This window comes from Parasteatoda tepidariorum, chromosome 3 (genome assembly GCF_043381705.1).
Source record: "Parasteatoda tepidariorum isolate YZ-2023 chromosome 3, CAS_Ptep_4.0, whole genome shotgun sequence".
NCBI lineage: Eukaryota > Metazoa > Arthropoda > Arachnida > Araneae > Theridiidae > Parasteatoda > Parasteatoda tepidariorum.
In genome coordinates, this window is record NC_092206.1 from 87,491,656 (window position 1) to 87,505,423 (window position 13,768).

General features: G+C 27.8%; 1 protein-coding gene across 2 annotated transcripts in view; it reads left to right on the forward strand.

The window, feature by feature from the left end:
- Positions 1 to 214: 214 nt before the first annotated feature.
- Positions 215 to 13,768, forward strand: part of LOC107454075 (1-acyl-sn-glycerol-3-phosphate acyltransferase epsilon) — a 22,332-nt gene continuing 8,778 nt past the window's right edge. Inside the window, exons 1-7 of one of the 2 annotated variants that reach the window (XM_043045607.2) lie at positions 215 to 558; positions 1,028 to 1,223; positions 4,804 to 4,882; positions 6,988 to 7,103; positions 9,434 to 9,520; positions 10,369 to 10,459; positions 10,895 to 11,059. In XM_043045607.2, coding sequence (XP_042901541.1) covers positions 482 to 558; positions 1,028 to 1,223; positions 4,804 to 4,882; positions 6,988 to 7,103; positions 9,434 to 9,520; positions 10,369 to 10,459; positions 10,895 to 11,059 — 811 coding nt within the window. In that variant the 5' untranslated portion in view covers positions 215 to 481. Of the gene's footprint in view, positions 559 to 780; positions 924 to 1,027; positions 1,224 to 4,803; positions 4,883 to 6,987; positions 7,104 to 9,433; positions 9,521 to 10,368; positions 10,460 to 10,894; positions 11,060 to 13,768 lie in introns of those variants that run through there. The other variant, XM_043045608.2, reaches the window with a different exon arrangement.

Here is a 13,768-nt window from a genome sequence, read left to right on the forward strand (position 1 = left end):
GAAATAGCTATTTATTTGTTCTTTTCTAACTTCTTAACTTTTGAATGAGACTTGTTTTTATTTTTCTTCCTATTTTTTGAGATTTATTAGTGGGCCATATTACCAGATAAAATACGAGGAAAAAAAGAGAAAAGATTGAAGAGAGAAAAAGAGAGATAAATGAAACAACACCTTTATTTTTCACATCGTCTGGCGAAATCTTATATAAGGCAGCGTTAATTGCAGTTTCATTGATTTTCTCTAGCGACGTTGGCTAAAATAAAATATGAAATTGTAACCGGAGTCATTACAGAAAATTATTTCGGCTTTTTCGCGCTTCATCATTGTAAAGAATTTGTATTTGCATGCCGTACATTTTATTAATCTGTATTTTACCACTGGCGACCGTCCAAAAATTTACCTGCGTGCATCTACATTTTATGGATTTAGCCCCCAAAACAGGGAAATGATACAATGCTAGAGTGAGCCCAATGTTTTCATAATGCATTCTCTATCTTGTGGTGTTTGTTTATTTATCAAAATGTTAGAGCTTCAAAATACATTTACCGCTAAAACATGGTAAGTATTCTCATTTTATACGTACAAACAGTATTTACAATGTAACTTTCCCGCTAGACACGAATGTAAATCGATAGCGATGTGAAAATTGCGCAATGGGATAACCAGCCGGTAACAAAAAGCATTTTCTGAATATACTTTTGATTTTAAAGCTATTTCACGAGACAAAATGTAATTTTTCCTAACATTTGATCCTGTTGTCTAAATTTAGGGTTGTCTAAAATCAGTTTTTAAATTTAAATTATGATAGAACAAAATTCAACACTGGTGGAATGGTGACACCAATGACCGGCAAAGAAATTTTTTGTTAGTTTCGGTTTAGCTATGTGTTGCACGTTGATCCGAGTGCCGGCTTTTAAAATGAAGTATAACTCTTTATTTAATATCTTTTCTATACATTTCTGTTATTTATTAGATTATCATGAATGACGTTTTATTATGTTCTAACAATTATCGTTTTCTGTTTCAGTTTAAAACACGTAAAAATGGTAGTGCCGACAATCGTCATGTTTGGAGTTGTTCCTCAATATTTTATTGTTTGGGTTATGTGGAGGTGTTTAACATGTGTTTTACCTAATTGGATTTATCAGTATGGAGATGATATGTATTATTCTGTGTATCAAAAGTTCGTTCTCTTCTTTTTTGAACAAGTAGCTGGTACAAAAGTGAGTATCGTATCCAAATGTCAATGCTATATTTTTTTAATTATTTATGTAATAACCTAAATGCAGGATAATTAGATTTTTAATCTAAAAACTATATTATTTATTAAAATGTTTTAGTACTTAAATGATGTCATTCTAATCGCTATATTACACTTAGATTTGTCATAGTTAAAAATATATTGTTAAAACTTATTAAAATTTTATTAAAATTTTTTACTTGATTGATAAAGTGTGATGTTATTCCATTTAAGTCTTCAAATTATCAATGTTTTAATTTTTCTATATTATTGTATTTTTATTAACTACTTACTTGTTTTAATTGAATATTTAGATATGTAGTAATTTTACACATTTTGAGTTGGATCAAATTTCTTTATAAGTTTGCAATTACTTCTTTCTATTTATTGCATTGCAGTCATTGTTGTCCGATAGTTATAGTAATTTTTTAAAATTTGTGCTATGATATTTGAAAAAAATCCCATGTGTCTATTTTTAAATGTACAATGTATAAAAAGCGGAAAAAAATTAATAAAAATAAATGCAGTTCCAGTTGCAACTTCTATTTGAAAGTAATATTTATTGTTTTTAGTGCGCAAATGTTACTATTACTTAAAGCTATATCTAGTCCCTATAGGGTGCTTATTAAGTAAATATGAAATGCTTAAGCAAATAAATTTTATGAAGTAACAATTGTTATTATAATTGCTTGTTAACTAGCTGTTGTGATTTAATGAGCAAAAGAACTTAAACATTTTATCACAAATATTAACATTGTTTTGTATTTAATTGTTTGTTATCAAGTTATAAGTAAATTGATAAGATTTGAGTTTTTCTAAATTTATCTATTATTTTAATAAAAAGTATAAATAGTGAGAGTATTTTATGCTTATAAATAGTAAATAGATATTTGGTTTTAAGTAGTGTACCAGATTTTCTAAAGCATAAGTAACATTTAAAGTGTAATTTTTGTAGTTTTCTAAAAATATTTCATCAATTTTTACTTTTTTCTAATATTTAAAAGTCAGGAATAAACTTTGTTAATTTTTCTTTTATTATATTTTTTATAATGGTAATAACATTACCATTATTTATAATAGTAATTACAATGGTAAATAACATTTTTTATTTTCAATCCAGTGCAAATAATAACTAGCTTCTAAAATTTAAATGGACTGTAGAAAATGTACAATTTTATTTAACATTGAATTGCCTTTTTACGACATTATTTATTTTTCTACTTCATTATATTCTAGTTATTAAAAAAGTTGGAAATAATAGTCTGATGGAATAACTTGTCGCAGATAAATACTACTCTTAATTATTACTCAAGGTTTTGGCTTAAAAATCAATAAAAAATAAGTAACCTAGAAGCTTTCTTATTTTTTTGCTGCTAACACATCTAGGTTTAGCTTTATATGGTTAACCAACCAACCATTCAACTTGGGCAAGAATTGTAGGATTATATTATTTCAGTTATAAGGTTTTGTGTTCAGAAAATAAAACTCACTTTAAGTAATATTAAGGTTATTGGCATAGTTAATATTAAGGGTAACTGACCAAGACGTTTTTGAATTTATTGTTTATTTTTTGATGTATAGTTTTTCAAAACTTTTTAATAAAAATGTTAAATACTTTACGATATCAGAGTTAGAATCAAAGTTTAAGGTAAGCATCAGATGTGAAAAATTATTTCTCTGCGCTTACATATTCTTATTTTAGCTCAATTTTATTACTTCTATAAAGATAAATAAATGGCAAACATGTTCTTGTTTGCACTAAGAATGTTTTTTTCTCATTTCTGAATTAAGCACTAGTTATTTTATGTTACACTTCTGACTTCAGTGAAATAAAATGTTAAGAATATCGTAATTAAGTACATTCTATAATAGTTACATATTTTAAAAAAATATAATAAGTATCTGCTTAATTTTGCATAGAAATGGTAAACAGTTCAAATGTACATTATCTGATGCTCATAAACATAGGTAGGTATTTATGTATTGACCTGTTGACCGTATTTGCCGAATCTGATAATAAATTGAGGTGTGGTTTAAATTTAAATATTGTTTGATTTTTTGCTGGCAATAAGTTATACAGGGAAACCTCTTTTAAACAGCCAATCTTTGAACCCAAAAAATTATCTTCTTATGAAAGTTGTGTGTTTATGGAATGGATACACTAATATTGATGTTTAACGCTGTAAATTGTTTTTGAAGTAATTGCAATGATATAGAAATAATTTTTACAATTAACTATTTACAATGATATTTATTTAAATTTTAAAAATATTTTTTTTGATACAAAAAGTTCATATATATAAATGATTCTAGATGTATCTACAGAGAAATCGGTATATTTTCCCCATTTACGCATACATTTAAGTTAGTCATATGATACCGAATAGGTGCTTTTAGTCCTACGTCACTTCCTCAGAGGATTTAATTAATAAGTTTGCACCCCGAACACCTCCCCATCATTTGATAGGTGGTAATACCTCATTGACGATAAACTTTTCACGATGCACAGAAAAAAGTAAGTAGCCATGCATATCTCTAAGACTTGAGGCTCTATGGCATTGTTATATTCACAGTTGAGCATCTGTCAAAAGTCTGACTAAATGTTTTGTTTTAATGAACAATTAAATGATTAAAAATGACCTTTTTAATTTTTCAACCCTGCTTTGTTAAATACTGTGTCCAAATTGAAAGGAAATTTTTTGGTCGGGGACAGGAATGGAGAGCATTTGAGGCATAACATTAGCTCGTGGGGTCTCATAACTAGTATCATCCAGCTGTAAAGATCAAAAGATGCGCCACTGTCCGAAATATTTTACATGAGGATTATTATTTTCCCACCCTTCTTTAGAAAGATAAAGAAAGGTATAAATTCTTTAGTAGTGAAATAGTTTAGCAATATTTTTTGTTGTGGATATGGCAAGAAATTTACATGCTTTAAAAATGCTGGAAACTTGCATATTTTTTTAATAGAATTTGAAGCAGAAATATTTTTTTTTTTTCAAATTTAGAAAAAAATTGACATCCAGTTTGAAGAGATGGTAATAACGTTTCAGGTCATAAATCACTATCTGTGTCCTGTTAGGGCAGTGTCCGTTTTGTGCAGAAGATAGATCATAGAAGATTTACTGGGAATTAAAAATATGTCCGTAATGAGAGGTGTCCGTTTTGTTGGAGTGTCTGTAACGTGAGGTTTCACTATATCTGTATTTTGTCTATTTCTTTATGATCAATTACTATTAAAAAATAGGCTTGGAAGATATCAAAATGATTTGACAAAATTCGTCGTCAGGAACAATAACTGCCAAAATATATATTGTCATATTTTTCACATTGCAATATTGTTCGTAGTCATAGCAATCACTAATTGGAATGATAATTAATTTTTCATATTAAAAAAAGCTACAATTAGAGTAAGATTAGCTTGAGAATAAGATTAATATTTTATATTGTTATACTTTTATCTTTAATTTATCTATACTTTCATAGTTATACTTTTATATTGTTATCTTTAGATTGTTAATAATTTATTGTTGCACATTTTATTAATTAAAAAATATTTGCAGGTATTTCTCTATGGAAACGTGGAAGAAGTTACATCAAAACCAGAAAGAGTTATCTATATGAGCAATCATCAAAGCACTGGTATAATTATATAGGATTTTATTTACAATAGTTTTAAATTTTTTGAAACTTTGTTTTAGTATATGACCAGTGGGCATATACGATCAACACAGTGTACTATCAAGTCACCAGGTGACCAACTTTATGATCTTAACAAGATTGTCGATAACTGAGGTTGTAGTTGACATAAAGATTGCTTTGACTTTCCTTTGTTTAATTAAAACTGTTCATCCAAAAACAGTAATTTTTTTTATAGCAAACATAACCATACACCAGAACGAGGAACATTTTCTTTTTCTTTTTGATAAATTTTTAATAAAAAACAACTGTTTATATAATTTAATATTTATTGTAAAAAATTAGTGTTACATAATTAATTAATGCAATCTTTAATATAGTATTTCATTAATACTGAGTTTTGTTTTTAAAATTAATTGTAATTTTTTTTTATTTCCAAGTATTCTACTTAAAATTTATGTATATAATGAATACACAGTATATAATGAATTATAATATGATGAATTTAATTATAATTAGTTTATTTAAATTAGTGGTACCCATTGAAGTCTGATTTAATGACAACTGATGTAAGTTAACAAATTTTCACATATGTTAAGGATTCATGCCACCATGTCGCCAAATGTTCTATGAATGTCGCTTAAGTCATGCGTGGGAGACAATATTGTCGTCTTGAATTATATTCGAAAATTACAAAATAGTAATGAAAAATAGTTTTTCTTTTGCATTGAAATCCATGCATTTCAAAAAATTGTGTTAATTTTATTCTAGGAATACGTTTGGTTTTAGTTTTAAGTTTTTTCAAATGGAATAACTGCTTTTTAAACTTTTATTATGTCACTTATTGATAGATGTAAGGAAAACAATTATAACTTGTATACAAATTTCTCTTATGTGGTACCATAAACTCTGGTATTTCTGCATGTACTGACGATGTAATTATTCATTAATAAAACATGATATTTTGCTCTTTTAAAGTTAACTGTATTTAGAATTTTTAGATAAATTTTAGTATAATATTTTGTTAGTTCTTGCTTTCTCTGTTTTCCTCATTTACTTATTTGGTTTCAGCATTTTAATCTCTATGTTGAATCTATTTACTAACTTTATTTTAGCTTTTTTTCTCACTTAATTTTAATAAATTCTAATCTTTAATCATTATGGGTTGATAAACCTAATTAGTTTTAGGGTGTAGTAAATAGCAATTAATAACTTTAAATGTGTACCAGGACATATATCATACAATTGTAAAGTTTGACTTTTTCTTCTTCTCAAGTTTGTCTACCATATTAGGTTTTTGGACCATTAAATGAATACCTATGTATTGGATCACTAAATTTCCATTGTCGGTGTGAACCAACATGGAAATTTAGTGGTCCCATACAACCGATTTCCATTTGCCAGTTTAGGATGATTCTAAACATGGAAACTAGGAGATAAAATTTTCACTTTAAAATTCCAGTATTGGGAACCTGCATAAAAATTGTGTAAAATCTAAAAGAAATTAATTTATCTATGGATATAAGCATCGTTATTCATATTTTAAATGGCACATTACTGGTAGTAATTTAGGTCCAAAATGAAATTCTACTTTTCTTATGCAATTTAGCATAAATTGAAAAAAAAATTCTTGAAGAAATCTTTTTACTACATAAATATAATTTTAAATATGGATCAATATATGAAAAGAAAAGATTTGTTGGAAGTTCCTAAGTTTTAAAATTTTTTTAATAAAGACACTCTAATGGTAGGAAAAGAACTCTAAGTTTATTGCTACTTTAAGCTTACTATTCTAAGAACATTAAGCTAATAATTATTTATTCCATCTTTCTTTTATATGAAAAAGGTTAGGAAAAGAAATTGCTATTAAAGCAGAATTCTCAGAATCCTTTTCTATTTTATTGTATTAAAATTTAAATCAATTATATATTTGTGTATATATTAATTACATGTTTTTTTATGCTATCTGAAAATTCACAAGCATTGTGATTATCTTTCTAGGCTTGTAACAGTTCTTGCAAAAATGTCTGTGGAAGGAATTGAAATGCTGTGATTTTTATTTAATTAAGCTGACAAAATTTAATACTTCTGTTTTGTTATTTTTATAGTGGATTGGGTAATTGTCCACATGCTTGCAGATCGACAAAAGTCCATTGGCCATGTAAGATACGTCATGAAGGATTCTTTACAGCTTGTTCCTTTGTATGGGTTTTATTTTTATGAGGTATGTGTTAATTAAGTATGTGTAAAAGGAATCTGTGTATTTAAAAAAAATTGCATTATTTTTGATAATTCATGTTGAAAATCGGTTTACCAGAAATCTTATTAAAGGAATTCAGCATCGTAATGTAAAATTAAGATCATAATTTGTGTGCTAACTGTGTGACTTTTCTTTGTGTGTTGATTGTTGTGATTTCATATATTCGTGAACTTTCATTTCACTGAAGATCTAGCACTATGTCTCTTACCTGTAAAAATTTATTTAACTAATTAGATAAATGAGTTGTAGATTATATCATTATTGAAATTTAATATCTGTAATAATACTTGAATAAAAATTCAGTGTTTGCTGTCGAGTTGTGGCTAGTGTCAGACTCTTGGCTATGTCTTAACTATTTTGTTACATGGTATATAAAATATGGTTCCCTGTGTATACCTATGCATGGGCTTCAAAAAGCCATGATTCTAGAGCGTACGACAGAAGCAGCATAAGGCAGAAGTTAAATGATTAGTATAATTTATTTAATTATTGTTAACACAACTAAACTGAAATCTAAAAGCATTTAACAATAAAAATACATTTCTAAACTCCATGAAGTTAAGTACAGTATCAAAAAGTAGAAAATCAGAATATTAAATAGCAAGAAAAGCAAATGGTAACTGCTTGTACACTTATTAAATATATGTGGAAGATCTTGTAGGTTTATCCTGAGAATTTATGACATGGAATGGCTGCTATCGAAGAAAACTGGGAAGATGCCAATCCATATATTTGGTCAAAAAGATCACATTTTGAGTGGGCGAGATGTTATTCTCTCTAACAACATTTAAATAAACACTGTGGTTCAAGTAGCTGTAAAGTACCATAAGTAGTTACAATAAGCATCTTCAGATGGCTTAGGACAGTGTTTCCCAAATTTATGAATTTTGAGTACCCTTTCTAAATTTTTCGTAACGCTGTGTACCCCTAATAAAAAAATGACTGTTTTTTTTACTGTAAAAAATGCATAAAAGTTAAAAATCACAACTGGCTGTTGACAACACGAATTAGTAACTGTTAATTCTGCCAAAAATAGCCAATAGAAAAACATGTAATCGTAAATTTTCTTGGCTAGTTTTGTTTTTAAATAAAATTTTCATATGTTGCAAGATATTTCGCATAAGAACGCGTACCCCTGGGGGTACGCATACCACACTTTGGGAAACACTGGCTTAGGGTATAGAGCATTCCCCATCCAATAAGGTGAACTGGGGTTCGATCCCGGCAATGGCTGGTCGATACAAATTCCGCATCCGGCTTGCACCGACCACAGTGCTGACCTGAAATATCCTCAGTGGTAGACGAATCATGGGTTACAATTGCTTTGACATCAGGCTAACCATGGGAGGTTTTCGTGGTCTTCCTCTCCATGTGCGGGTTAGTTCCATCAAAAAGTCCTCCACGAAGGCAAATTTCTCCCAATACTTGATCCAGGAGTTCCCTTGTCTTCTGTATTGGGTTCAAAATTACAAGGCTACTATGGAGTTGAACATTAGTAGTCGCAAACTCAAAAATTGAGTCGGCTTTGCAACGACGGTTATAAAACGAAATAAAATAAGCATCTTCAAAGGCCGGGATAGCCTGTTTGGTAGAACACTGGGCCATTGTCCAACAGTTAGTGAGTTCGAACCTTGCCTGCCGAAGACTCCTCGTGTAGTAAATGGGGACTGATACACATTAAATCTGTCGAGTTTCAAAGTCCTCCATGTTCCCATAACAAATCAATACCTCTGGGGGTACTGATCCAGGAGTTTCCTTTTTTTCTGGATTGGTTCAAAATTACAAGGCTACAGAATTGAACATTAGTATTTGTAAGCCCAAAAATTAGGTCAGCTGTTCAACGGCGGATATAAAATAAAATAAAATAAGCAGCTTCAAAATTGTTTGAAATTGGGGAGTTATGAAAAAAAGATTGAAAAATTGGTAACCACACCAGATGAAATTTATCTAAAGTCTTACTTTTTTGCTTCATAGTAAAAGTTTTTTCGGTGCCCGATTGATTTTTTCTATTGTTAGTTTAAATTTATTCTTGTGGTATTTATTATTGTATGGTGTATTTCATATTATTGTTATTTACATGATAAGAATGATAAATTAAGTAATTTTTACTTTAAAGTAATATTCATTATCTATTATGCATAATTCTCTAAAATGTTTACTTTTTCATTGATCCATTTCCGAATATTCTATACAATGTAAGCTTCTTTAATGTGACATTCTCACAGTTCTTGCAAGTGCCTAACTCGTATTTTATCAAATTGAATTTTAAGATATTTTTTATTTTGACATTTTAGCATGGGTGTGTTTATGTGAAAAGACATTATTTTGATTCGAATAAGATGATATCTTCTCTTCATAGCCTGCAAGATAAAAGAATTCCTGTAAGTTTCATGTTATTTTTTCATTTGAAAAAAAAACATTTTTTATGAATAGTTCTGTCATTAACATTTGAATTACTATGTTCTTAGTATTTCTTAATCATGACTATTTGCTATTAGCAATTAATTCTGCAAATTTTTCATCACCATTTTATCAATACCATTTTTTAATTACAATTTACAATAAATTATCTCTCATTTATTGTAAATTGTGTATTATATATATTTTTTCAAAAGTGAAATTTGTAGTTCTAAAACATTTTCAAGTTTAATGCAGATTCTGTTTTAAAACTATGTATTTTATTTGCAATAGTATTTTTTTTTCAAGTGAAAAAGATAGTTTTAAATATATTTAGAACTTATTTAAATAGAATTATATGCAGATTCTGCTTTATAAAAGATTAAAATGATTTAAAACTCAGTTTTTGCTAGAGAAAGGAAGATTTGATCAACTAAACTTTTGATCTTGGTAAAAGAATTTTTTTTTTTTTTTTTTGCAATGCTAACAATACAAATATTTTCTTTAATAGTATTTCTGGAAATATTATAATAATTTTTTTGGTCCTTTCTTAGTACTTTTTTTCTGCAATTAAAAAATAATTAGAAATTAGATTTTATTGTGAAGAAACATATAAATTTTATTCTGTACTGGATTCAAAGTCAACATCTGAAGTGATGCAATAATAGTTTATTCATTTAAGTATTGAAAGTTTCTTTCATGTACAATGTTAGGAATTATTCTCCATCAGTAAAGGTTTAATTAGTTAGTTTTTCTTTAAACTTTTATTGTTCTTTTTTATTTACATCTAAAAAATTAGAGTTTATTTTATGATGTTTGTATTTTGTTTTAGACTTGGATGGTGATATTTCCAGAAGGAACTCGTTATAACCCAGAAATGCCAAATGTAATTGAGAAAAGTCAAGCCTTTGCAAGAGAACGAGGTTACAATATTTATTTCGATTTGTATTTAAAATATACCTAATTAACCTTTTTTTGAAATTTCACATAATCTTTTAAAATTGCTATTTTGTCAATCAGAAACGTGAAAACATGTACTTAACTTTAAAATATTCCTAACATTTAATATTAGGTTTCAACAATTTTTTTTGTCGTTGAATTTTTTGCATTGGCTGAAAGTGTTCAAGCATTTTATGCACTTTGGCAATAATAGCAATTTTTAAAGAAATTTCACATTATCTTTTAAAATTGCTATTTTGTCAATCAGAAACGTGAAAACATGTACTTAACTTTAAAATATTCCTAACATTTAATGTTAGGTTTGAACAATTTTTTTTGTCGTTGAATTTTTTGCATTGGCTAAAAGTGTTCAAGCATTTTATGCACTTTCGCTGACAGCAATAATTATCTTCTTGTAGGTTTAGTGCCTTTGAAGCATGTGCTCACGCCTAAATATAGAGGTTTCCATCTAACACTAGAAAATTTGAAAAATAACCTTGATGCCGTCTATGATGCAACTGTGATTTACTCTTGTACAAAAGGTGGTAAAAGAACAATACGAACAAAAGCCCCCACTATGTTTGGTAAAAATTATTTTCATGTTTTTTATAAAGTTTTGAAATATGTACCATTTTTTTTTATGAATACTTTTATTCAATCTTGTCATAATCAAAATGCTCAATAGATAAATAAATAAAAAGTATGTAAAAATTCCTCTAACTTAGGTTTATTTAACACTGGAAATTTTGCAGATATTGATTTATTTAACACTTGAAATTTTGTTATGTTGCTTTAAATTATTTAATTAGGAAAAACAATCAGTTGGTTACCTTGATTTGTGTTATTTATCAAAAATGGCTGCCACGAACCAGATCATTATTTTTAATGCATTTTTCACCTGAAAAATATTATTTTAAAATGTTTATATAGGTATTATATAGGTAAAGGTTTATATTATAAAGAAATAACACTTTGCATTATTATCAATTATTCTGTGAGTCTAATTTTTTAAAAATTGAAACATCACTTTCTCAAAATTAGTCTCTAGTGTTTTTAGCCTAGAGTAAATATTTATATTTTTGGGTCCTTTCTGTATTATGACTTCATATTATTAGATCAATTTTAATCAGGGAAACTGAAGTTATTTTAAACTTTGTACAAATATGTCTGTCAGTTACATTATTAATGCCCACCCACTTACAGAAGGTATAAAAGAAAAAGACTTTTTTATGAAAAATTAGATGTGGTATACAGAACCTGTCCAATGCATGACATTAAAAATCATTTAGCAAGATAAAAATGCAGAAATAGGAAAAGAGGACGAATTCAGCCCAATAATTGGAAGATATAGTTTACATCATAATACAAACTACAATAAACAAACATTAATCTATTTTACTGCTGAACCATGCATGACCATATCTCGAACCTATTTCAATCATAAACCAAGTAATAAAATTTCGCGGCTCTCACCTGATGGGAAGATGCAAAATCCGATCAATCGTGTACTTATCAATGCCAGACATCCTTTAGATCAGAGGTCGCNTCAGGGAAACTGAAGTTATTTTAAACTCCGTACAAATATGTCTATCAGTTACATTATTAATGCCCACCCACTTACAGAAGGTATAAAAGAAAAAGACTTTTTTATGAAAAATTAGATGTGGTATACAGAACCTGTCCAATGCATGACATTAAAAATCATTTTGTGAGATAAAAATGCAAAAATAGGAAAAGAGGACGAATTTAGCCTAATAATTGGAAGATACAGTTTACATCATAATACAAACTACAATAAACAAAGATTAATCTATTTTACTGCTGAACCATGCATGACCACATCTAGAACCTATTTCAATCATAAACCAAGTCATAAAATTTCACGGCTCTCACCTGATGGGAAGATGCAAAATCCGATCAATTGTGTACTTGTCAATGCCAGACATTCTTTAGATATTCAAGATGTTAGAGCTTACTGAGGCGCATGTTATGATTCTGATAATTTCCTAGTTATTGCTAAACTTAAATTTCAAATATAAGACTTTTTGGAAATTTGATTACTTAGTAACTATTCTACTGATTAAGTTTAACTTTTCTATTTTGCTATGTAAAATTAAATTTTTTTAAAATGATGTAAAAAATTGTTTATCTTACAAAAAAATTTTTTTTGACTATCATTTAATGAAATAATAAATAATTATTAATAATTATTTTTTACATGGCATTATTTTTGGATAAACATATTTCATAAATGTATACAAAATTGTTCAATTCGCTTAAAAAGTTCTTGAGATATGGTGAAATATGTTAAAAATAAGAATTAACTTAAAAGGGTTCCAAACTTTGGACCACACTACTGAGCAAACTATTATACTAAAATATACTAAAATATTGTCTGCACTAATTAGTCAGCATATTTGAGGTTGCCTTTTCGAAACATTAAAATTGATTCCTTTAACATGAAGATCCAATTATTAGATCAAAAGTTATTCAGGGTGCTCCATTTTTCTTTTGCACATTGCCCCTCAATTTCTAACATTACAAATTTAAGGTCTAACATTTCAAACTAAGGAAATATCAATTTTAAGGTATGCCTATCAAAATCTATAAAAGTAAAGCTAAATATTGGTTCCACATATCAAATAAGACTTTCAGACAAATTTCTTTATAATTTTATAAATTAAGGGCTTTTTTATAAAGATCTTCCCTCCTCCCAAACAGAAAGAAAAAAATGTTCACATTTTTTCTAAAATATTTGAAACTGTAACAACAACAACAGTATTTTGAATCTCTTCATAATCTCCAGCTCGGATCTGAGTTTGAGCGAACCTATATTTTTCAAATGAAGATAGACTTCAGGGATCTGTATTTTGGAACAGTAGCTCTTCCAACTAGGTTTTTTCCAACTAGAGTTTCAACCTAGATCTCAAACAAGATTCTGATTGGTTTTCCTGCATCAAAAAGACGTTTGCTTATGTTGTTTCTTTTCTGTAATGTGTAGTGAACGCTGGCCACAATTTTTACTAATTTCGTAAGTTGCTTAATAAATAAATTGTTTCATTTGCATTTATTGTTTTAAGTTATTATGTTATTCAGAGTTTTTGGGCTTAGTTTGATTTACTTTTTCTTATTTATAGTTGTATTTCTTTAAGTGTTTTTCAAAATTTTTTGCATGATAAAGACTGCACATTTTATTTTATTCAAAATATAGTTTAATATGAAACATTATTCAGAGATACTTATAATAATTAACTTTTACTAATGACAAAATACTTTCTCAACAATATATATAT